The sequence below is a fragment of the Pagrus major genome, chromosome 17 (assembly GCF_040436345.1).
Source record: "Pagrus major chromosome 17, Pma_NU_1.0".
Classification (NCBI taxonomy): domain Eukaryota; kingdom Metazoa; phylum Chordata; class Actinopteri; order Spariformes; family Sparidae; genus Pagrus; species Pagrus major.
The window spans coordinates 6,951,872-6,978,106 of NC_133231.1; the positions used below are offsets into that span (position 1 = coordinate 6,951,872).

General features: G+C 39.6%; 1 protein-coding gene across 1 annotated transcript; it reads left to right on the forward strand.

Annotated features, from left to right (window-relative positions):
* Positions 1–547: 547 nt before the first annotated feature.
* ube3d (ubiquitin protein ligase E3D) lies at positions 548–24,868 on the forward strand. The gene is made up of 10 exons (XM_073485681.1): positions 548–800; positions 3,697–3,908; positions 4,428–4,518; positions 6,120–6,339; positions 6,891–6,963; positions 7,045–7,123; positions 9,002–9,110; positions 10,834–11,000; positions 14,807–14,945; positions 24,396–24,868. The coding sequence occupies exons 1-10, from the start codon at positions 709–711 to the stop codon at positions 24,414–24,416; spliced, it is 1,203 nt and encodes a 400-aa protein (XP_073341782.1). The 5' UTR covers positions 548–708; the 3' UTR covers positions 24,417–24,868.
* The last annotated feature ends 1,367 nt before the right edge of the window (positions 24,869–26,235 follow it).

Below are 26,235 nucleotides of genomic sequence, written 5' to 3' on the forward strand. Positions count from 1 at the left end.
CATCTCTCCAAACTCTGAAGACATAGGCTGTGGTCTTATTTGCTTACCTTTGGTCAAAATAATAACAACAATGAATAATTTAAACCCTGCAACATTCATTCGTTTTGTTTCAGTCAATTCCTTGGTCTGAGCAAGGCTGGATGACCAGCTGGGCCGTGCAATTGCCCTGGGACCCCCACGCCAAAATCTTAAGATAATATATTCTTAAATGGCATATTCCCAAATTAAAAGGGTCCCAAAAGCAAATACTTGCGCAGGTGAACCCTAACAGTTCAATCTGACTGTGGTTCAGCGTTTTACAACAGTGAAAGTCAAATAAATATTTGGACACCGAGTGGAGTTAATCTAATAATAAAAAACACACAATTTATCTGACCAACATACACATTAAAATATGTTGATAAAGGGGTCAAACACAAAATATGTATGCGTTGCCATTGTCAGCATTTCACAATATCAAGATTGTTAAACAGTTTTATTTTGAAATGTCTGACCGGATGCTCTTGCCCTTGTATGTTGTACTTGACAGCACCGGCATCGTCACGCTGCGGAGTAGTACAGCCTCTTGAGTCCACCAGAGGAGATAGACGTGCTTTATGCTTGTTTTACTCTGGATGCTGTGTTTCTATCCACAGTCACTCAGTCACAGTTTTGATCAGTGTGCTGTTCAGTTCCTTTTCTATTCTGTGTGATTATCGCGCTGCCTGAATGTCAGACTTGGAGATGCCAGCTAAAACACATGGACTTGGAGTCTTCTTAGAGCTGAGGAAGAGGCTTCAGACGGGACTTCTTATTGTCGGGTAATTATTCTGAAAGCTAGCGAGCTAACTTAACAGTTACAGTTATTACAGCCATTTAACACTATTGTATTTGCTAGCAAAGCTAGCCTCGAGCATTAGCTAACTTAGCATAGATAGCTAGCGTCAGCTATACCGTTAACTAGTATGTCTCTATTGTTTCAGTGAACCATTGTTGATTGTACAAGAATGTGTCAGAAAATGAGTTACTTAAGGAATTGCTGTGGTAATTGAATCCCAGCTATCTGGGGCTGTCTGTCTGTGGACTAAATGAAGGGGTCTGAGTGAAAAAGGCAGACTGAGTGATGCTACCTCTCTGGAGTGTGTCACACATGTTGAAGAGAGGCTACATGACAAATACAAACTGGGCCTGGCTGTGATTGACTTTGGTTTCCAGAAAACTTGGTACAGTTTTTGTGTCCTTTACTTGAGTATTTCCAATGAATGTTACCTTGTACCTCTACTCCTCCTAATTGCAAATGAAATGTACTTTACACTCTACTATATTTATTTGACAGCCAGAGTCACTAGTTGCTTTTCAGATTAGAGTTTTACATTTGAGTATTAGATCAGGTCATAAAATGTAATATGATGATTTAATACTGACAATATTGCATGATGAGTACTTTTATCTTTGACACATTAGGATGAGCTACACTTCTTAGGGAAATTTTTGAATGCAGGTGTTGTACTTATAATTGTGTAATTCAATAGTGCAGATCGACCGATACGGCTTTTGTCAGGGCCGATACTGATTATTAGAAATCAAGGAGACTGAAAACCGATAATCAGGACTGACATTCATTTGCAGTAAAAAAGGAAACTCTTTGGTAACACAACACAATTTTGACACAATCAGATATTGTTGTGGTCATGGAGCCAAAGTAGGACATTTTTAAATTTGTTTATTTTATTGGCAATCTGACAGAAAAATCACTCACACCAGTGGCATGTTGCTGTTGTGTTGTGTCATGGGCAGGTAGTCTTGTTAGAAAGGGCCTAATGTACATTAAATACAGAAAACTAAACAGAAAACAAACTCTACCAATGTCATGTGATGGAGTGCAAGTGTAGCATGGATATCATATAATAAAGGCATGTTAATTGAATTTCAGATTATATGAATATGTGATAAAACGAGAAGCTACTAGCATTTTAAGCATGTATGTTTTCTGTTTTTCAGCTTGTAAAGCACTTTTTAAATGTGCATAATGAATGAAGAATTGGTCATATCCTTATTACCAATTCATGAACAATAGATTCATAATATATAGCAGCATAGTGCAGAGCCAACTTGATTTGTCTTCGAATACAGGTGCTGCTGCCTGCTGAATTTGGATGTAATACACCTTAAACACCACTAGATGGGGTTAATGAGATTTGACAGGCAGTAAAATGAGCCCTGGTCCTGTCCTCTCCCTCAGAGCACTGAATGTACCATGGAGAGGTGACTGCACAAGAGGAGAAACTTAGAAATATTCAGTATTCTTGATACTTATAACTACATGTTGCATGACTAATATAGGGCTGAACGTTGTGTTCAGAGGAAGAGAGCTAAAGTTAGGCATTTCTCACAAAAGGAAATGAAATAAAAGGCACCGAGCACTCAGACTGGGACTGTACACTGTCAGTATGTCCAATGCAATGTAAGAGAGAGAGTAGAAAAATGTGATTAAAATCCCCCTGAAGTACATCCCAGAGGAGCTGCTCAGCCTGTTTGTTTTCAGTTAAAACAGCATTTCCTCTCAGTGGTTTTCATGAACTCAGTCATTATTCAGTACTTCCTTTAGCTGAGACAGCAGCGCCCAGCAGGAGGTAGAGTCGCTATTTTGTCGTATTATTATTCCTAATTTCTTTACTTAGCCCAGTTCTGTAGAGAGTGTTCTCTCCAGAAAACAGATTTTGTTCAGCACAATAGACTGTATATAAATACATATAGACACAATAAATAAATAAACACAATATAGTCTATGTTTATTCATTCTGTATCTCATTTTTCATATACAGTCTGTTTTTTGCACTAAAGGCTGACTCATTAATCACTGTATTGAGACCTTAGCTAATTATAGATCCTAATGAATCCATATTTGTATGATTTGATGTTGCCAAGTTACAACAAACCAGTATCCCAAAGCTTGTTCTTCACTTAACAGGCGTAAGTATCAAGAACAGAGACTATGAAATGATCCAGCCTCCTCAGTTGAGAGGTCATAATACTTTGGAGGCGTCATTAACACTAATGTGTCACTTTACATAATGTTTTCTTAAGTGTTGAAAGAACACTTTGATGTTTTGTTTTTGTGCTCTTTCATTATGAGAGTTAGACGAGGAGAAAAACAATACCCTCGTTTCTGTCCGTTCAATATGAGGCTACAGCTCGCAGCCGGTTAGCTTAGCTTAGCATAAAGACTGGAAACAGAGAAATTGCTAGTCTGGCACTGTTGAAAGATTGCAACAAGACTACAGGAGTCAGGCTAGAAGTTTCCACCTGTTTTCAATCTTTATGCTCAGCTAAGCTAAATACCTCTTGTCTCTGGTTTCCTTTTTACAATACATACTGGGGATAGATCAATAATGGGGATTATTGATTGAGACTGCAAAGTAACTACATTTTTAAAATAAATGTAGTGGAATGAAAGTATAAAGTATGAAAAAACGTTAATACTCAAATATCCATAGTACCTCAAAACTGTACTTAAGTACAGTACTTGAGTATTTTGTAGTTAGTTAAATTCCATCAGTAGTCTCTCTAGATTTTGACACTAAGATTTTTATTTTTACTGCAAATGTTCCAAAAATTTCTTATCAGTCTTCTTGATGACTGATAATCTGTATCATTGGCCCTACATGTTTTCCCTTAAACCTGTGTGTAAAGTATCTTATTGCATCTGCTCTCCAGGAAAGATGTCGCCAAAAGTCCTTCAGATGTAGCCGTGACGGGTAGAGACTCTTCTCTCCACATCCAGACTCCCAGAGGCGAGCTGAGCCTGACTTTGCCAACAGGAGTCACCTTGGAGCACGGTTCCTGCATTCCTACACCTGCGGGAGAATCCAGCGGAGAGGAGCTGCATTTCAGACTGCGTATCAGTGTCACGAGAAGCCCGGATGAAGGTAGGGAAACACAGTGAGACACGTGCAAACCTCCCTGTGCCTTGCTAGACTCCTCTGTGCCAAGGCCAGTACAAAGTCTTTTGGTTGCTATTTAGAGCTTGCTGTCTATTTTGAATTAATTGGACTGAGTCACTTGGTCATCTGAGACAGCGAAGGTGTAAATGTTGCTCTTGGGATCCTCAACAGCTTGCAGGCAGCTGATCATCAGAGTCATGAGAATACTCCCTTTTCGATTTGATCTCATATCATCAGAAGTGCACCCCAGAGTCGTTGCATAATATCCACAAACCCCAGCTTTTGGCGTTTCCTCAGATTTTTCATGTCACTCCCAGCACATTGAAGAAGTTACAGCAAAGGACAGTCATTGACAAATCCAATAAAAATCAGATTGATTGCCCACTCCCTAGCCAAGGCACCTTCGCCACCCAGTATTTTATCGATTTTCTGCCCTGTAGTACAAGGTTACCACCCTTTCACCAAATCTGGCTCATTTATTTCTTTGCCTCTGGCCCTCCACAGAGGCATCCGACAGCGTGATGGAGACACTCCGGGCAAAGGAGACTTATTGCTTCTACTGCCAGGGCTGCATGACCAGGCTGCTGGAGGACAGGTGAGGAGCAGATGGACGAGGAGGAGCATCAGTGGAAATGGGTTTTTATTTACACCCTCCTCCGCAGGAAGAGGAGCGGGTGTTTATTGATGGTGCGACCCAGCGGTGGAAGTGATAGTCTGCGAAAGAAAAATAGATGGATGGAGCCGGAGCCCACAGTTGTCAACCTGACTGGGTTAGAGTTATAGAGTCGGTGTGACGTAAAGGTCTGTGCTACCTATTAAAAAACAATTGTGTTTCTTACCTTGAGGTGCTTCAGCTGGACAGCGGTATTGTTCTTATTGCCTTAAGCTTTTAGCTTTCTGTGGTCAGCAATGTGACACGCTGAAAATTGCAATCGCTGCATTACCCAGACCCTTGGCCTTCGGCTATGTTTCTCAGCAATAACCCACTAAAGGTTGCCAAATACTTATTTTTTCGCTTTCAACAAGAGCAGGGGAAAGTGAAAATGTCAGGAGAAGTGCTCGGAGCGGGGGAAGTTATAATTTCAACAAGATTATGGCTCATTATGCTCTGGAGCAATATGTTCCATTTGTAGCTGCTCAGAGGTGTTAATGCTGTCATTGACTGCAACCTTCACAAAGAACCCTCTAAAGTTTTCTTTGTACGACACTGAGTGCTGCTTCACTGGAATAAATGAATGAATAAAACGAGTGTTGTATTAAAGCTGCACTGATCAGTCATTTTATATTAACAATGTATCAAATGGATGCATGTAATGTGACAGGGGTTGTTAGTAGTGATGATTCAACTGAAAATGATCACCCATCTCTGCAGTTTGCTTTGTTCTACTAAGCTTTTAAAGCTGCTGTAAGCATTGTAGTCGTTTTAGCTAACTTCCTGTCCATTTTGCTGTTAGCAGTCTCCCCAAAAGGCAGACAGACAGAGTTAGCAACTAGCTAGTGAACATGGTGCTGCATTTAAAGGGGCAAATATTTCTCTCAGAAGTGGGTGGAAACTAAAAGAGACTAAAATGAGAGTGAATATTGGACTTCATGCTTGGTCCAGAAACAACACATTCAAGTAATGCTAATAATTCTGGACGTATGTAAATAAACTGTTTGCTAAAATGTTAGCTGTGTTTATGGCTTGTTCAGCAAAATAATCAATTATTGTTGCTTTAGATAAAATAAATACAATTATTGATAGGAGATCAAAAACCATCACAACATTAAAAACAGAGGAAATGCAAGTTTAGATCTTTCACAGAAGTTTTGGAATGTGCATATTTTCCCATTTTGGAAGAGGACACATTTGGTACATGCCAAAGTGAGCATAAATGATAAAATGGTGGTGTCCTTTTTTAACAGATAACAGCTGATACAACTTCCAAATATTACTGGACAGCAATAGAAAGAAAACCAGAGCTGCAACAATTAATCGATTTAACAGTTGTCAACTGTTAAATTAATCGGCAACTACATTTAAGGACATCTTCTTGGGTTTTGGGAAACACTGATCGATAATTTTCATAATTTTATAGACCAAACGACTAATCGATTAATTGAGAAAATAATCAACAGATTAATTTACAGTGAAAGTAATTGTTAGTCACTGCCCTAAAGAAAACCTCTAATTCCTTTTTTGTATTTTTCCCTCAGAGTGTTTAAACGAGTTCTTCCTCTTCCTAATGGCAACTGGAACGCCATCGTGGATGACTGGTGTTGCCACCCAGATCCGTTTGCCAACAAGCTGCTGCCCCGAGCAGAGGACTGTTTACTGGGTGACACCTTCCTCCTCTTGAACAGAGATGGCAGCTGTGAACAGACTCTCACAGACGAAGTGAGCCCAGTTGGCTCAGAGGACAGTCAAGATTCAAAGGTGAGCGACATGCAAAGGAAAAGAACCAGTCTGCTCCTTTTATTCTTAGAAAGAAGACAAAGCCTTTGAACAAGCATGTCAGGGTTTTTGAATTCCTAGAAAACCAAGGATTTTTTGAGTTTTTTAAGCTGTAGTGAGGAAGTGTTCAAAGCATTAAATGGTCAATACCATTTCTTTAAAGGCAAAAATTGGATTCATAGTCGTAAACTCATCCACACAGACACGCACTCCTCAGACGGCTGCATCACTGAAGTCAAACTGTAGCACTCTGTAGACGAGGATTGATCTCCCTCCTCTTCTATTAGTCATTCTCTGCACGAGTGGCACTCTTTGCATGACTGAAACTGAGAGAAATAGAAGGAGAGGCAGATAGAAGGAGCAGGAGAACAAATGACAATCAGCCTGCCATATATCTCTCACCGTCTGTCCTCCTCCTCCTCTGTCTTCCATCCTGGTTTAGTGGCGATCGATTGTGGTTTTAAACAGCCAAGTTGAAGCTGGGCATGTATTGTGGTGAACGATTTCCTGTTTTTGACTTTGGTTACACACAGAAAACCTGCCGCCGAGTGGCTCTGGTCTCCTGCAAGAGCTGTTCATCAGTGCTGGGAGAGGCTGTCACGCCGGGTATACATCATTTTTAGCAGATTTCATAAATAGTCATAATTTCAACTGTGTTTATGATCCTTTCTCTGTCGAATCCTCCAGAGACCCTGAAACTGTACATCACACAGGTGGTGGTGGAGCTGGCTGTGGGAGACAGAGAACCAGAAGCTTCACTGAACAGGCAGGTTTCTATCCAAGCAGAATGGTGACAATTAGGAAACTATGAAATCAATGAAAAGTAGCTGTCACATGCAGAGGATGTAGGAGAAAAAATTAAGTCACACACACAGTCCTTCTGGGTTAACTATTGCGATGGTTGTCATTAGGTCTGTAACAATGATTATTTTCACTGTCGATTAATCTATTAGTTCTTTTTTTCTCAGTTCTATAAATGTCAGAAATGGTTAAAAAAAAATGTCGATCAATGTTTCCCAAAGTCCAAGATGTCCTCAAATATCTTGTTTTGTCCACAACCTAAAGATATTCAGTTTACGGTCATAGAGATGTAAAGAAACCAGAAAATATTCACATTTAAGGAGTTGGAATCTGAGAATTTTGATGCTTTTTTAAAAAAACATTACAGATTTATCGCTTATGAAAATAGTTTGTGATTAATTTAATAGCTGACAACTAAGTGATTAATTGTTCCAGCTCTACTTGTCAATTTTTACAAGTACAGAGACTGAATCAGTTCATTTGTATGTCAGTCTTATCTCACATGTGACACACCACTGATTGGATTATTCTAAAACCCTGGGGAATGACACATATCGGCACTGTGTTTAGGCTTTTTCAGTAATAATTACAATTGTAGGTCTGAATTAAACATTTTCATAACCACGTCTCCCACAGTGCAAGTTTGAATCATTTCAAGATTACGCAGAATCATCACTCATCATTTCACTTTGATTGATTCATTTTTTTCACCAGCTTTTGGAAAATAGTTTCCCTTTTAAATCCACTGTACAGGAGCTTTATGATTGACTGCATTATGTAAATTAATCCTGGGTATTTGCTTGACCCGCAAAAAAGTTAACGTAAACTTTTTAAGAAGCCGTTTGTTGAGCAAGAAAAACACGAGCCACAGGCCAGGTGAATAAAACTGTGTACGCTCACAAACGGACAGAAATATACTTACACATTCTTTTGGCAGATTTATAAAGCCGTATGTACGCCTACTTCTGTTTCATAAATCTCAATCATTGTGGAAAAAGGCGCACATGCACAAGCTTTATTTCCACTCCCACAGTTACTCATAAATGAGAGTAGAAACGCCATTCACCAGCCGTTTGCATATGGATACATGTGCCTGCTCCGCTTTTCATTGGACCTGGGGGAACGGAAAATAAGAAGCGCAATGCAATTTAACTGATTGTGTTTCATCAGCATGAGAACTACTGTCATTATGTATGACCGCTACAAACACTTGTGGCTATTTATAGTGCCCACACACACACACACGTACTGTACCTGTGAACCATCATTGTAGTAATATCATAATGAAACGTCAGACGCGTGACCTATGATTGATTTATAGAGCTCATAATGAAACACGCTTCACAATTGAGGATCACATAAAAAGATCATTAACAGGGAGATGATTTACAGTGTAAATAAAAAGAAAATCATCACTCATAAATAATTTAAAATTAAGTTTACAGATGCGCCTCTCAGTGATATTTTAATGAATGCTCTGTGGACTGTTAAATAATAACACAATCAAATTGGCAAACAACCTAAACAAACAATGTTTTAAGTTACATCTCTCGCCTTATACTTCATCATTATTACCCACACCTGTCTCTGTGAAAACATGTGTATGAATGGTCAGAGGTGTACACATTCTCATCGCACAGTCTACCTGTATGAATACCAGTTGATGTGTGGGTAAGGCGTATGCATGGATTTTGTGCATACACGTCGTTTATACATCTGACTGACCTCATCTTGCCAAAAGCCATTGATGCCACCATTCAGTTTCACTCATGAGGTTAAATGACTGGAAGTTAATATGCTCTATAAAGACTAAATGTGTGTGAACATTGTCTCTCTGTGGCAGATCTCTCTTTGTGGAGAGGACTATAGCAGCCAGGCTGTTGGGGCTGTCCAACTCAATGAGTACCTTCCACTTCTCTGTCCAGACTCCTGATGGAAAAGCCTTCTTATTGGTAAGAAGAAGAACATAATCATGACATTTTAGTAAAAATAGAATACTCAATCACTTGATAAGTGGGAAAGAGCGATGTAATAAGCCGACTGACCGTGATTTAAGAGTCGTTGAGCATACTTCCAGGCTTTTAGCTGCTTAAAATCAGCTACATTATTACAAGTGGCTCTTGTAAAAAAACAGGAACACATTACTTCAATAAAAAGACATTGCAATTGTCCGTTTATTAATTTGGGCATTATGCTGAGGACCAGAATGTCTAATTTCATAATGTAATTTTAGGTATTAGCAGCATTTTTGCATGTAATTTGCACTCAGTTTGAGTGTTAAAGTGTGTGCATTGATATGAATTTATATTCCAATATTGATATAATTTATTTTAAACTGAGGCTGACAGGTGATATACTTCTTACCTTCTGAATGACATAAAATGTCCAAAGTTTTCCAGTTTACCACAAATTGAACTTTGCTAAGAACTGTGGGACATTAAAACTCTTCACTGGAACTGACTGAACAGGGATAGACATTACAATATAATATCAATATCAATATCTTGTGTGATATTGAACCATAATGGACAAAATAATTTCATGAATAGCAATTCAAAAATTGGCATCATATCAGAGGTGCATGTCATACTATCTAACTTTTGTGTTTTGTTGACAGCCTTACTTCCTTCTTGTTGAATAAAAAAGGAATAATAGTAAAATTTGTAAAATAAACTCCCTGATAGCTTAATAAACTGCTATAAAGCTTCAATGACAGAAATCAAAACAGACATTTGTGGTTGTACTGTATGTTAAGAACAGTGGGAACAAAGAGCAAATGAGAAAATATGGAAAAGACTAGACTGGATGCTCTGTGTAAAACAGTTTAGAAAAAAATGTGTCTGGTGCTGTTGGAAAACTGAACAGAGTAGAATAGAGTAAAAAAAAAAAAAAACAGAGGCAATTCAGGCACTCCAAATATAAGAAGATCTTTCAAACAAGGAAAGAAATATGAATATTATTAAATGCAATATTAAATGCATCAAAAATGACATTAAACAAGTAAATGTAGGCATACATTACTGTATACATTGTGACATAAATGAATATTTCTGTTTAAGATTTTCTGCAGTATGTATTTAACTCTGTATTAACCCCCCTATTTACTTACTTTATCCATTTTTAAGTGTATTTATTTATATATTTTTTTCTGTATTCTTTTATCTTTGTATTTTGTAAGATATACATAAATTAATACTTAAATAAATACTATAATAAATTGATTAATGAAAAATTGATAAGTTAAATGATAAAACACATTGATTAATACAAAAGTAATTAAAATATAAATTAAAATATTAATTTATGTCACATTTAATAAATGAATGAATTCCTATATTCATTTTTGGTGCATTTAATGACATGTTTTACTTATTTTCTGAGCCATCTATTATTTAATTTATTTTTTATTTTGGCAGTTTCAGTCCTCCATAGGAGACTTCAATTTCCGTAGAATTAGGAAAAGCCATGAAGTATAAAAGTAATAAAACAATGTTAAGTATGTTTATTGAGCGACCCTGAGCAAAATATGAGGGTCATTAAAAGCACATTATCGTCCCAAAGTATCACTCTAACCTCGGCGTGCATGAGTGGACGCGTGGAGTTTATGCGCTGGAGAGTGATTCCTTCACCCACGTGTATTTGAAGTGTTAAGTGACCTGTCTGCTCCTCCTGCAGCTGTGGCTGCTGAACAGCGACTCCATTACAGCGTCGGTCCCAGAGACGTGTGTCGGGGGTGAGAGGTCTATCAGCTCCCCGGCTCTTCACAGTCCATCACCCAGAGCTGCCAGAGCCCTGAAACTCCTCTACACCAACTGCTCTCACACAGGAGCCGAGCAGAGAGAGTAAGCAAGGACACTTAATGCATCCTCCAACCCTCTAAATCCCCACCTCAATCTTTGTTTTCCTCTTCTTTATCTTATCCGTGTTCATCTTTCCTACGCGCCCTCTCAATCACCACCTGTCTCGGCTCACCAAGGGATGAAAGATTACTTTGTCAGTGAACGGATTTCAGGTCTTAATAGAACATTTTGGCACACACGGTCTCGCTCAGGCGTAATTGTCTATTATTTTGCGAATGAGATTGTCATCAAAGGCATTTATCATCTCAATGTTGTCAGTTACATGAGCCACGCTCACGTTTTGTTGCACATATAAGGGGTGTTGTTTTGACTGGATCGAGGCTCAGTACACCATGCTGTGATGCATTGGAAAAGGTGTAGGTGGATGTGCTGCATGTGGTTCTCCATGTTCAGTACAGCAGCGCCCCACTGGAGAAGCCTTCCACCCTCATTATTTTCAACTGAATCAGCACTCAACGTTTTTTTTCCTTCCTCCTCTTCCCTGCAGCCGTGCAGAGTGAAGGCAGAACAGAGAAGTTTTGATGTTTCTAGCGTTTTGACAAGCCCCCACCGACTGACTGACGGAGAAAGGGTAATTAGAGGAAAAACTCACATGAAAGGAGAATTGCCTGTCTTCTCAGTCAAAGCAGCAAAAATGCATTTAAGCGACACGATGAACTGTACGAGCTGAGTGATGCATGGGGAAGTGTTTCAGTAGAGGTGCATGCTGGGTACCAGGAAAGATGTCATCCTAGTAGAACAAGCCATGACAGCAACTTTTGACTGGGCTACTGCTGCAACCTTTCAGCTTTTCATTTGATTACTACAACGTATGAATGGTTTCATCCTGCAGACATCATTTTGAACCTCTGCCATGATAAGTTATAAAACATCTGTTCTTCCACAGTCTAAATTTCAGACCTGTTTACTGTTACAGGCTGACTTTCTTGACCAGTGGGGCCACAACTTTTTCCTTTGGTGGTCCAAAACTGAAAATTAATGGGGCACAGGTCAAATGCAAAAACCTCCTATATTACATTCGTAAATGCAAAATGGTACTATGATCCCAAGTTCTCTTAATTGTAGGGCTGCAAAATTAATCGAAATATTATCAAAATCACAATGTGGCCAAGTGCAATATCCAAACCACAGAAGCTGTAATATTTTGATGAAGGTAAAATGTGACAAAACACCATCATAGTGAAGTACTGTGGTGCTGCACAGATGTCCTGGTATAGAAATCTTTGTTTGTTTGGTACAGACCCCAACAAATGTCACATAATAGTAATTGTAATATTTTTTTATACTATGATGCCATAGAATGATCGTTCCTACTAATTGTAATCATATCGCAATCATAATATCTGACAAAATAAGCGCAGTATCAATCTGCCCGCCATTCTCAGGTTATGAAAAGTAATTAATAATTAGGGATTCTACATTAATTTTTATTTTTTATTTTTTAGAAACATCTTGGGGGCCAAATGGAACCTTATGACGGGCCAACTTTGGACCACAGGCCCCACTTTGGGCAGCCCTGTTTCAGAATAATACAAAAGTGATATGTCAGTGTTTCAAAACTCATTTTTCATCAAGAGCCCCAAAATGTTCTTAAATGTTTTCAAATCTCAAACACATATTTAAATTTATTATTCTCTGTTCAGTGTTTAAACCTAAATTGATCCCCAGCTCCTCATCAGTAACAAATCAGAGTGAAAGTCTCGACTTAAAGGCACTTTACATTCGAGCAACTGCTTTCTAAGTTTATTTCTGACATTTCTCTAAACTCTCGCAGAGCTAAATGCTGGTGTTACTCACATTTCCATTTCCCCCTACATAATTTACCATTCATCCTTCATCACTCATCTCTGACATTTTTAAATTAAATGTTATGCCTGGGGAGCTGAACTCCCTGGATGATGGCCCTCTTATTCAGGATACAGTCGGTCACAGGCGACTGCAGCCAGAGGTTGCAGTATGTGTTGTTAAAACTGCCAATAATTGGCTGGAGAATCAGTGAGCCAATGCCTAAGTGGATTACGCTTGTCACTAATGGCAGTGACTTGATTATGAGTTGAGTGAAAGTCGCAGGCACCATCTACAATAGGAATGAGGACTCGTAGATATGGAAATTGAGTCTGATGGAAATTGTAATGGCCATAGAATGTGTTCTGATGTATGTGAGTAACCAGACCTGACTGTAGATAGAATAAATTACATTTCCATGTGCAAAGAATTATGATGTGGACTGGTTTGGGTCCAAATGTGTACATCATAACTTGAGTAGCTAATAGCATGTATACCATACATGTAACTAGAGCCTGACAGATTTTTGGGGCTGATATTGATATTCGGGAGTAAAGAATTCTGATATTGATGTATCGGCCAATATACGCAAATCTTTTGCACCCATCACTCAAATGTGGTTGTGAAACACTGGTCACAAAGATATATGACAGAGGCAGAATATTTTACAGTTTAACAATAAACTTAAACTTAACTGGGAATTTAAAAATTATAAGCATCTTTTTCAAGGATCTTTCAAGGATATTTCTCTGCATTATAATCTCCAAAGAAAAGTTTTCATATCGGCACGTATCAGACAACATAACCACCGTCATTTATGTATTTATGATTGGCCAATATCAGTCGTTAATATTGGCCGACCGATATATCAGTCCTGATCTATATGTAACACAGCTAATAGGGCAAGGAGATATGGTCTTAAAATAATGTTGCAGTATTTGTAGGCTATATCACGGTACACAATATAAGTGTTGATATATTCAAATCTCCTCAAAAGCACTTTCTAGCACAAGCTAGGATTGGGTGACAAAAATCATATATTGTGATACTGATGACCAAATACCTTTAACATGGTTTCCCCCATATTTTTCCTTTCTGCTTCTTCACCAGTGCCATCTGAGACTTTTTATCAGACATATCCTTGTTTAGAAGTGAAAATTATCGGCAAATGCTGATTTATCAAAACCAAGATTTGTATATCTGCAGTCTTACGTTTTTCTTTTTTTTTTTTTTAAACACTTTATTTGTAATTTTCCAATTATCATATAGAACAATCATATTCTCACGTTTTCCATTTTTAAATGATGAATGCAGACTACGACTACCTGGTGGTATGGAGAGTTATTTCCTCTCACACAGGTGCATTATGAATAAGCTAGTTGGCAGTAGTCTTTGTGGTGTGTTCAAGTGCAACTTTCTGGCATAGACACAGGGGACGTGAGGCGACGCAACAGTCAACCTTGATCACTGCTAGTTCTTTGATGACGGTTTGGTGTGTTTGGGCCCTTACACAATATATAGTCTCATATCATCATAACAATATAATATCAATATGTTGCCCAGCCATAGTAGCTATAGCAGTAGTGTTTCTTCAGCGTGATGTCTTCAGTAGAACCACCAAAACTTTGTGAAGACTTCTCCCTCTCAGGAACTGCACAGATGGCTGAATGTCACCTAAACAAACTGGATCAGCACCACCAACTGACAGAGCATCAATCTCTCTTCTCTCAATCAATCCTCCTCCTTTACTTTCAGTCCCCTCTTCTTTTCATCACACACATACACAAATTGATGCCACACACACAAGCACACTCGCCATCAATCCACTTTTATGTATCTCTAGTTATCTAGTTCAGTTCACAGTTTAAAACTTCTTAATTAAAACGTCAGGAAGAATGCTTATATGCGGGATTTACAGCAGCTATTCTGGGCGTCATCCTGGTTGTATAATGCCGTGGCAGTCACTATAAATCACTCCTACTCTGCTCTGTGTGTGGTTTCAGCATTGTAACAAGTTGGGAGGTCAATGCCATAGGACACCCTGTGGTGCTGCCGCCGAAGGTGTGCGAGGAGCTGCTGCAAGTGATGGATGACAGCAACTCCACGCTTCCTGCATCTATGCGCCGCATGAGGTCCTATGAGGTGAGACAGTTACTGTGTACTGGAATGGGCAACAGATGATGACTAAGGCGTATCCTCCGCACAGCCACATGTTTTTGATATTTTAAAAATGCTTATGCTGATACTGCGCTATATACGCAGAGAGATGCTGGAAGTCTTCTTATTTATCTTCATCTTTTGAAAAAAAGCTGTATTAGCAGCACAGCAGGGAGTCTTTAGCTGACAGCAATCACTTATTTCACTTACTTCTTACTTACAGCACCTTGTTTATCCGTTATTCAGTAGTGCTTGACAGTGTTTTTATCCCGCCTTAATTAATTTCATGATTCAGAGCTTTCAGTTAACAGCTTGGCTTTAGGGATTATGTGGGTCAAATGTAAGGTTTTACTTTTGTCAGCCTTATTCAAGCTTTTATACACCTGTAATTGTGCAAAATGTGTATATTTAGCCTGAGTTGCCAAGGAAAAACTCTTTGACTAGAAAATAGGAGGTGTTAACTTTGCTGACAACCCTTTTCTCCGAGACGTTTTAAACATAGTTACAGGGGTAATTAGCGCCATTATCCTCCACTTCCTGCTCAGAAAGTTTAGGATGTGACTCCCTCCACTTAAACAAGTTTTTCGTCTGCTAAACAATACGAGAGCTGAAATAATATATGATGAGCAAGTCTTTGAAAGGGAAAGCTACTGCTGTATAGTCTTTTGTTGTCAGTCTAGACAGAGTGTGTTCACTTGACAGCTTGGAGTCTTTGTTAATCTAAAGGTACTGGAGGACTGCACTGAAGAAAAAATACTTCCTTTGCCATGAAAAAATAGACAATAAAATATATGTTTTGTTTTGATGATAAGACTTCACTTTAAGAACTCCTTCAGTATTCAGTATGAAACAGACTTCCATAGCCACTACAGTCAAAGATACAATAGTCCAGTGAGCAAGAGAAACTAAATGAATTAGAGGAAATGTGCTCGTTATTCTAACAGTATGAACCTGGGATTACTTCCAATGTCAAGAGTTGGCATATCCATGACTAACTACTTAAGTTTGTGGGGTTAATGTTACAGTCGAGGTTTAAAAGAAAAGCCCCATTCATGACTTCCACCTAAGTTTTACAGTATTTCCCTACTGTGTTGAAGCTAGTGCCGAATGTTGGCGAGCTAAGCTTCTCTTTATTGGCCTTTTCTTTATTGAATTTGGGGAAGTTTACACCCATGCAAAAACTGGTTTACGTTAACCAAACATGCTTTCTCTCTTGGAATGTGTAAAATGACACATACTTTCTGGAAATAGGAGGTTTTTTAAATCACAATGTTGTAACGGTTCAGGGCTCAGAAGTCAGTTGGAGTTGACTGTCAGCCATCGACGACAGACAATACCATCTTCCAACCCTACTGCTACTCATATAGTTGTAAACTGTACTGTGAGAATGAAAAGCTAAACCTAGGGTGGTTCAAGAATTAGTCAACAGTCAGTTATACCAGAGTTCAGCAGTTGATTTGATAATTATGCACTGATGTTTTAAATGGCTGTACAACTGTAACTTAACACACTGTGTGGAAAATGCATATTATCACGGGTTAGCATGTCATCATGTAGCTAAAGCATGCTATACCAGGCCTGTGAAGCAGTGCAGTGTGATTGTAATTGTTCTAACCGTACAGCAGAGGAGAATCTGCTTGTGACTAAAGAACAAAAGATTTTGAGAAACAGAGATGGCACTAATATTTCACTGTGTGTCTTGTTGGGATGACAATAAGCGAGGCTTTAATTCAGCAGTATGTCGCCTCGTAAGTGGAACTCGGAATAGAGGGCTCACTTACACCAGATTCTAATTATTTCACCTACAGGAGGCTCCTGTCTTGCCAAAATGTACTGTGCCTCACACCTTAAAATGCTTACTGTGGTTTTGCTCTGGCACCACGAGCCCTGAGGATGACAAACTAATGAAAATTCAGAACCATTTTTCTTCTTTCTCTTACACACTGGGGTACAATGATGAGCAGTATTGTTGTTTATGAGGCAACACCATGACAGTGATGGGTGGAGGAAGAAATTAGGCTCTGCTGTATTGGAGAGGCTACAGATAGAGCGACCCAGACATAGGACATAGTATCTGTCTGGTGGTGGAAGCAGCTACAGCGGTACAGAGAGTGGGATAAACTGACACACTTGAACACTTCCTGATAGAAGCTTGTGCTATAGGCGGCAGAGGACAGGGAGGTAATGTGATCACAGGGACATCTAGAGTTACCAGAGATGTTCAGAGACTGTTTGAAAATCCCTGTTTAAAACACTGTTTGAAAAATACTCTGCCACCTTGCAGTGGGATGGCAGTCCCGAAGCTTATAATGATCTGAACAGTTCCATCTGCTGGAGATGATGAGATGAAGATGTGAGAGAGGAAGAGGCTGGGTGCTCTGAGCTATGGTTTTCTTACTGTCGGCTTTTGAAGGCTCAAGTGAGCAAAAGCCTTGTTGAGAAATGTGAGCGCAATCACTTCTGCCTCCTTCAAAGGAAGATCTCACATTGTGTTCATCATGCTGTCGGACAGAATTGGACAAATTTAACCCGACAGTTCAAAATCACTTATTTGGAAGCGGGATGTTAAAGCACACCCACAGAGGTGTCCTTGTGTATTCTGCCTGAATATCTATGCTCAGGCTGAAGTGGAGCTATGCTGAGAGTTATGTGAGGTCACCAAACTCCATATAAAAATATAATAATCCCTTTTCATGGCAGACATTTTGATATGATATAGCAGCACAAGCACAGGTTTACAACCCATATTCCAAAACTGTCGGGATGCTTTGTAAAAGTATAGAATGCAGTCATTTGTAAATGATTTCTGCCTATGTTCAGTTTTATATGATGCAAAGACAAGATTTTATGTTCAAACGGATACACTTTATTGTTTTTTTGTTTTGCCGGGTCAGGCCAGCAAAAGACTGAAGGTTGTGGAATGCTCCAAAAACAACCTGTTTGGAACATTCCACAGGTTCATTGGTGACAGGTGATAGTATCATGATTGGGTATATCCTCCAAAGGCTCAGTCGTTCACTAGCAAGGATAGGGGGAGGTTCACCACTATATGAAAAACTGTGTGGGCAGAAAGACCAAAAGTTTAAGAACAACCTTTTTCACTGTACAATTGCAAGAAATGTAGGGATTTCCCCATATACAACTCATAATATCATCAAAAGATTCAGAGAATCTGGATAAATCTCTGCACTTTCGTACTTACTGCACAGGCTGCATCTATAAATGCAAGTTGAGACTCTACCATTCAAGGTGGAGGCCATATAAATACATTATCCAGAAAAGCCACGACTTCTGTGGACCTGAGCTCATCAGAGATGGACTGAAGCAAAGTGGAAAAGTGTGCTGACAAGTCCACATTTCAGATTGTCTTTGGAAATCCTGGACCCCTTGTCCTTCAGGCCAAAGAGCAAAGGGACCATCCAGATTGTTACCAACGCAAATTTCAAAGCCAGCATCTGTGATGTTATGGGTATGAGCCTATGGCACTAGTAACTTGCACATCTGTGAAGGCACCGTTAATGCGGAAAGGTACATACAGGTTTTTGAGCGACATATGCTGCCATCCAGATGACGTCTTTTGCAGGGACGTCACATGTAATTACAGAAAGACAATGCCCAGCCATATTCGGCACATGTTACAAAAGTGTGGCTTTGTAGTAAAAGAGTGCACTACATTAAAAACAACTCTATTCCATTTAGATGAGCCCGTTCAAGAGCCCTGGTATTGTGCACACTGGCTCACTGGGACACTTAAAGGGTATTGAACCATCATTAAAGTCAGTGTAAAACCTGATCTGTTCATGCAATGACAAGTGAAAATGTCTGATGTGAAAAAAGGCCAATAGACCCTTTCCACGGTAGACATTTTGACTTGTCTAAGCAGGAAAAGCACAGGGGGAATTTATAACATTAAGGATGGCTGCATTCCATTTCAGTGAGCTTGTTCCAGGGCTCTGGTATTGTGCATGCTCACTCACTGACATGGCTCACTGGGAAACTCGATAGAATGGAACCGTTGTTAACATCACTGGTCACACCAGTGCTTTACTGGCTTTGACAAGTCAAAGTGTCGGCCGTGAAAAGAGTGTATTAGAAAAGGCAAGCCGGGGACATGTTAATCAAGCACACCTGTACATATTCATGAGAAGAGGTCGAACCAGTCAAAGTGAAAACACCTGTGTGAGTGGACCATGGCTGTGAAGGACCTTCAGAAATGATCACTTAACTTTCTCTTCATTTTAATTCTCACAGCTACAGGTTCAACTGTGACTAAGTGTAAAAGCTTAAACTATGATGGTTCTTTCAAGCACATTTACCTTTGTGGAGGCTTATATAATTGGGTTTAACTGTTGGCTGCACATCTGACTGCTAATGTAAGGCCCTTTTTTCCCAGCAGACATTTTCACTCATGGCAGAAAAAGCACAGGTGTTCCTAATAACACAGCGTTGGCCCAGTTGGATTTAAGTCTCTCAGTAGGTCATATTTCAGTGAGCCCGTATGCACAGTGGGCCTTTTTCCACAGAAAACATTTTGACATGTCACAGTCAGGAACACGCAGGTGTAACTAATGAGATTAACGATGGCTGAATTCCATTTAGCTGCTTCAGTTTCAGGCTCGGGGCTCACTGTCACTCTGTCACGACTTACTGGGGCACTTGAATAGAACTGAGCCTTTGTTACTGTTATTCATTACACCTCTGCCTTTTCTACCATGTCTGCCGTGAAAAGGGCTTCTACTAATGTGCTGGAGCTGGCTCACCTGACTGGAATGCAGTGGTTATATTAAATATGATTATTTTAATATAAATACGAACTGCCCCTACAGGCTGTGACAGCACTAACAAAGAGTTTGCAGGTAACTCTTTGAATTGTGTGTGTGTGTATGTGTGGTTAGCCCTGTGAGTAGATCAAAGCCCGCTCCATAACTCAGCCTGTTATTATGCTGCATGTGGAATGTCTGCTGTTGTCTGGGCTGCTGTGTTCCCCGCCCCTCATCCCCGGGCCTGCCAGTGTAATGGGGTGTAAAGTGGCTCAAGCTTCGAGTGTCACTCTCTACCCGGGGAACAGACATCACCTCCCACCTCCCCCCCACCTCATTAATCTCCTCCTCACTCCCATAGAGACAGCATGTAGGTTAAACAAAAACCGATCCAAACACCGATCCGACGTTTTACCATATATAACTGAGGAGATGTATCGATCACACGTCGACTCAGTCTTTCTGTAGTCCACACGACCTCCCACCAGGAGCAGCTGCACTTTGTCGAAATAAATTACTTCCCCCAAGATGCACACGTCTCGATTCATTGCACGTGGACCAGTGGATGAGAAGAGGAATTTATCAACAGAGCAGAGGGTCTGTGACACTGTGAACATCAGTGTTTACATCATCAGTAATGAGGCTGCAGTTAAAAAATGTTGTAATGGTAATTTGGTGTTCTTTAGCTCCAGCGTGATAGAAATGATGCAGCTTGTTGAACCAGGCCTGAAGTGTATGATAGATTAATGCTGTATTGATTATATATGGCCTATGCCCTGAGCCTGAAGCTGTTGTGGCATATGTATTAAAGTGGTTAACCAGTCGATATCTATGTCTGGCATAGGTGATGAACACCATGATGCACATGTTCCAGATGTGTGCATTTCAATGGATTTACCATTTTTTAGGTCTGTTTAATCAAGTGCATTGATACTCTAAACACTTGGAGTGGCAGAAGCTGACTCTTTTCTCTCTTATCTAATTATTTCAACTGTTTCACTTTTAGCTATTTCAACTCTTTGCCCATTACTTGTAGCTAGTCTTCTACATAGAGCAACAACTAATTTCTTCTAGTGTTTGTTTGTTGATTGAACAAAACACTACTGTGTATTTTATGAGTTTACTTCATCTCCTTGTTGTCACTCTACATAACTTTCCACCTCAGCTGTCAATACATTACAAATTTTAATAAAAACTGTATTGTCAACTTTTTTGATAGCAAACTTCATTTCCCATGTATATTTCCCGCATTTTATACTTGTTTTGCCTCCACTGTAAGCTTTTGTCAACCAGTCACCTTTTTCCATTCAGTTTTTTTTTTTTTTTACATAACAGGAGTGGTTCGGTCAACTTACTCTTCAACTCGACCATAGGAGAGACTGAGCTGCCTCTGGGGGGAAAATAAAGTTAATCTCCGTAATATTAATATTCAACATCCTCATACGTTTTCAGTGGCAGACAATTACAAGGCTGTGTCTTCTGTTTAAATTATGATTTACAAAGCACTCCCTGTCCCACAAAGCAACTGTTAAAGGAACTTTTGTAGCACAATAACATAAAATTTTTTTCATTGTTACAGTGTTGCAATATTTTATTTAGTTTAGTTGTTTTGTTAAGTATATAGATATTATTCCATGTGCACAGTGAGATGTTGCATTTAAGCAGCAAAACTGAAAACTCCCAATAATAAGAATCTTGATTGGACAAAAATACATATATTTGGGCCCACATTTAAATAAAATGTCCCTACAGCTTTGATAGAGCTGCAGAAATCTGTTTTTTTTTTTCAACCTACCTCTCTGATGTGTAGAAAACTGAGCATCACAGAGTGTGTTTGTTCGAAAGACTTCCTCATACGAGCCTCTTGTCATCGTCTAACTCATGTCATTGTCAAGAACCACTTAGTCCCCTCTTCAGACAAGGAGCAGTTGTATACTAATGGAAAATAAACCCAAATGTTATCTCCTGCTACAGGTAGATGTGTTGCTCTTAAGGCTTTGCAGTGATGTTTGAAATTTCACTATGCTGAAGCTCAAATGCATTTCAATGAGATCAAAGAACTGTAACACCCTTAAGCATATCATCATCAAGGGTTCTGGGCAGACCTGCTGTCGACATCACTGCCTGTTTAAAAACTCTCTTCATGTAATCTTAATACTGTTAAATACTATCTGAGAACCTTTTTTGTCTGGTGTCTCGTAATATAAACATTTAATTCCAAAGACGTTGAATGTTCTGAACAGTCTTCCGATTCCTTTGCTGGTTTTTGTGATTCGTCAGTTCTGTGAGGCTCTCAGCCAGCTGGTAAACCTCTCTGACTTGACATTACATGTTGTAGACAGGTACAGTGATGTCGAGGAACCACCACTTGTGGTCCAAAACTGGCTTTGCATCCACACATTTAATGAGAAAAGCCACAGGGCTCACTCAGACTGAATTTGAATATCTGCTGGATTTGCTTCTTTTCTTTGGACTGAACATCCGGTGGGGTCCTAATGATGCTGCCGATCTTTTTAAGGGAATCGTATGGGGCTTTTTCCCCTCTTTTTTTCACTCCTAACATGGTAATGAGTTCATTATCGAAGAGTGAATCACAGTAATATTTATTTTCTTGGCGAATAAGCACTATCCTAGTAGGTCATTGTGAGTTTATTTTTAGCTACCAGTTCTTTGGCTTCGGTACACTCAAGCAGATATGAGAGACTTTATATCATTTATTACTTAACTGGTCAATAGATGGTAGCTCTCAATTTATTCAGGGAAAATAGCATGGTGAATTTAAGTCCAATATTTGCCAACATTTGCCTCTGATTTTGGTCTCCACCGACCCCAAGAGAGATATCTGGCTCTTAAGTAGCTAAATGCTAAATGCTCCACTGTGTTCAACAGCTGGGTGCTAACTTTTCCAGTCTGTGGTATGGTTCTGGAAAAGTGGACCCTTAGGATGTGAGCAGTGATACTGAATCAAAACAGTAAAGTTACAGACAGTGCAACCAAAAAAATGAGCTAAAAGGTGATAAAACACTCCAGAGACCATATTCACACGTGGCCAGTTTCCTCTGACAGGACGCTCAGGGTGGGAAGCTTGAATGTCGTACTGCTGTGTTCCACCCAGTTAGCCCACATACATCTTTCAGACATTGGCAAGATGTAGTACAGGGAGCATTTGCTAATTGGGAAGATTTGGCGAGCGCCAGCATTTGGTCGATGTCTGCAATGTCCGCTAATGGTCCCATAAATGTAGGGAATCTGACAAATTAACATTTCACAGCTTCCTGATTGATCAGCAACCAGAACGACAATGAATAGTGAAAATCCAGAGGGACATTGGGCCATAGTTTATGGTAAAATCACATATTTGATAAGCCATTAGCTTTCATTTGACAACAGCTAGCCTAAGCGTTCAGCTACTCCCTAGCAAATGTTACTTTAATTGTGTTACACGATACAATAGTAAAGTCATAAATTAATTCTAAAATATCACCACACATCTTGTACACATTTATTTAAGCCTGGAGGTCAAACACACTGGATGTAATCAAACAGTATTGTTAACTAAGAAGTGGTTGAATGCTAATGTCAGCTAATGGGTTGTCAAAAATGTTGTTTTATCTTAAATTATGGCCTGATGTCCCTCAAGATTTTCACTGTTCGTCATCCTTTTAGTTGCTGATCAAACAGAAGTGGACATATTGTAACAATTTGTCAGATTCCCATCCATTTATCTGACATGCAACCTGGAACACTGTAGCATAACATTATCCCAGCAATCAAACTTCCCACATGTTGTCAGGAATATGTGATTGTTATGGAGAAATCCTTTCAATTTAAAATAAAGTTTTCAGGGGCTTTAATTAAGTTTCATACATTAAAAGTTTGGGGCAGTGCGGCCACAGCTCCTGTGCTCCCACTGCAGAGCTCCACAAAAGGAGTTTAAGTTTTATGTCTCACTCAACTGCAACATGTCAAGTGAAAGGTGCACAGTGTTCCCTTTCCTTAGCTTCCTTCTCCCAGCTTCAACCTGGACACCCTCCAATCTTCAATCTCCAAAAGCCAGGTTCTTTCCTCTGTCTACACTCCTCTTGTTCTGGTTCTCCATCAAGTTTATCTTCTTTTCCTGGGACTCAGAGTTGTGTTAGGAGCAGCTCACCTTTCGTTGCCGTTTGTTATCATTTGTATGAGTTACCATTGATGCGCTTGAGTGGTGTGCAGACATTGGCATGGGGATGGAGAAGACAGGGCCTTGAGTGAGGCAAATGCCCTCATCCATCATCCCAATATAGAGCTCTCAGTGGAGCGCAACCATTGTCTGCAGCAGGCAAACACCCAGGAATAGCAGATGGAGGAAGAGAGAGAGAGACGGGCCTCAGCTGATTTGTTTTCTGTGCTTTGTTTATCTGCATGTGTGTTTTTGAAGTTGATTAAATCTCTACCACCTGTGGTTTTTTTGTTGTTTGATGGCAGTAATTGCAGATAATGGGTTGCTGTGCTGATCAGCAGACTGTTGAGATCCAGTACATCTGTGCTTTGGGAAACCAAAATTCTCATCTTCACAGTACAAACTAAGAGTTTTGTAAAGATTTTCCTTCATTTAATCTATTTCTATTGTATTCTCACGTGTCAATCGTCCACATAGAGTTTAACCTTTGCTAAACTTATGCCTGTTTGTTTTTAGGTGGGGTACCTGAGGCTGTGAGGTCAGAAGGCAGATGCCAGGAGGTCAAGACACCACTCATCACTCATGGTAGAGAATTCAAGAAGACCTTGGTCAGCTGAGAGAAATAATGTACATGTACTGTATGTCTGTATATGTTAAGGTAACACTGCACAGGTTTCCAGTAAGTATCAGAATGAAGATTACTGCAGGAATGCCTTGTTTCAAGTCGGGTTGTGGTTTCTGGTTGCTTCTATCAACATGTTTGGTAGTCTGTCATCCCCTGCCAACAGATTCATGTAGAAACAGGTCGCTGCCAGGCTTCTAAATGTGATCCATTCAATGCAAAACTGTATGATAATGACAACTTTAAAACTGTTATCACGATGTTTGAAAAGCCTGTATATGTCCATTGTTTGTCCATTTCTAAACTTTATTTTGTATTATTATTTTTACCATTCTCGACAGAAACAGATTAAACTGTTTTGAAAGTTTCACCTCTCCGTTTTGTGTTTTTCTCCCTCTCTGCTGGAGAGCTCTGCTGGTTGATATGTGGGACATTGTTCTTGAGTTGGCTCTTGATGAAAGCTTATTATAGAGGCACTTCAGCCCCAGGGTACAGCAGTGCATCCTCCACTTGAGTGTACTGTAATTACAGCTTGTGGAGCTAGGTGATTTTTTGTCTAGTCGTGGGTTTATGTGCGAGTGTGTTTGTGTATGTGTGTCAGTGATTGATGATATTTATGTAACATGCGTGGTAGTGAGAATCATTGTGAAAATGTGTGGTTTAACTCTGAAAATGGGCCTTTTAATTTGAAACCTTATACACTCTTCACCTTCTGAGGTTCATCATTATATGGGCTGGTCAAGTAGCTCTCACAGTATGTCAGATTACTTTTAGCCACATTAGCAGTGTGGATCCAGGGAGAGCGATGTCGGTCTGTCATTTGGTCGGTCCAACACTTCAGTTCGGACTAAAATATCTCAGCAACTGTCAGACGTACGGCCATTCAGTTTTCCACAGATATTCATGGTCGCCAGATGATGAACCCTATTGACGTAAGTGATCCGCTGACTTTTTCTTCTAGCGCCACCATGTGGTTGAAGTTGGCGTTTTTCAGTGGGAAAGCTGATAGTTTGCAGACACATTCATGTACCCTTCAAGATGAATTCTAGTAAATTTGGGGATCCTTTGACCGTATGGGCCTTTCTCAAATCAGACCCTCCCTACTCCTTCTTCATCACAGTGTGCTCTGTTTGCCGTCACACTCGCAGCTGAATGAAGCACCCTTCATTAAGATGTAGGGCAGTAGCAATCTTTGGGACAAACTTCCCTCCTTCAGAGGGAACTGATGTACCTTTTCATAACCATGGTTTGGTATCCGCATCTTTCAGAAGCAACATTTCTCTTTCTTTATAAACATCTTTTTATTTTTCACTCTGCCGTTTATAAGCTGCTCAGTTTTTGTATCAATTCAACAACGTAGCACTTCATTACAAGGAAAAGTCACGCATTCAAAACCTTATTAAAGTACAGGTATCGTCTGCTGAATGCACTTTAACTAGCAAAAGTAAAAGCATTGGTTCTGCAGTGACAAACTTTAAATTCTCAACAACAACTGAATGACGAACATGACATTATTTATCATATTTTTATTTTGCTTTATTTACCCAGCAGTTACCCAGCAACAACTCCCCATGAACCTTAGAGCAACCAGGAAGGAACATGGAAAAAAAACTTGGGAAAGGGGTTGAGGCTGATTCATCTGACTGATCCTCACAAGTATAGAACAAATGCATGTTTTTGAGTGAGTCAGTCTCTGAATATGGATCTGGGCACTAGAAGAGTTTTCTTCTTTTT

Bases quoted from the DNA above. Each gene is read 5' to 3' on its own strand.
- ube3d (XM_073485681.1), top strand. From the start codon at position 709: ATGTCAGACTTGGAGATGCCAGCTAAAACACATGGACTTGGAGTCTTC. The intron at 3,909-4,427 runs GTAGGGAAACAC...GGCCCTCCACAG, and splicing joins CACGAGAAGCCCGGATGAAG to AGGCATCCGACAGCGTGATG. The intron at 7,124-9,001 runs GCAGGTTTCTAT...TCTCTGTGGCAG, and splicing joins CCAGAAGCTTCACTGAACAG to ATCTCTCTTTGTGGAGAGGA.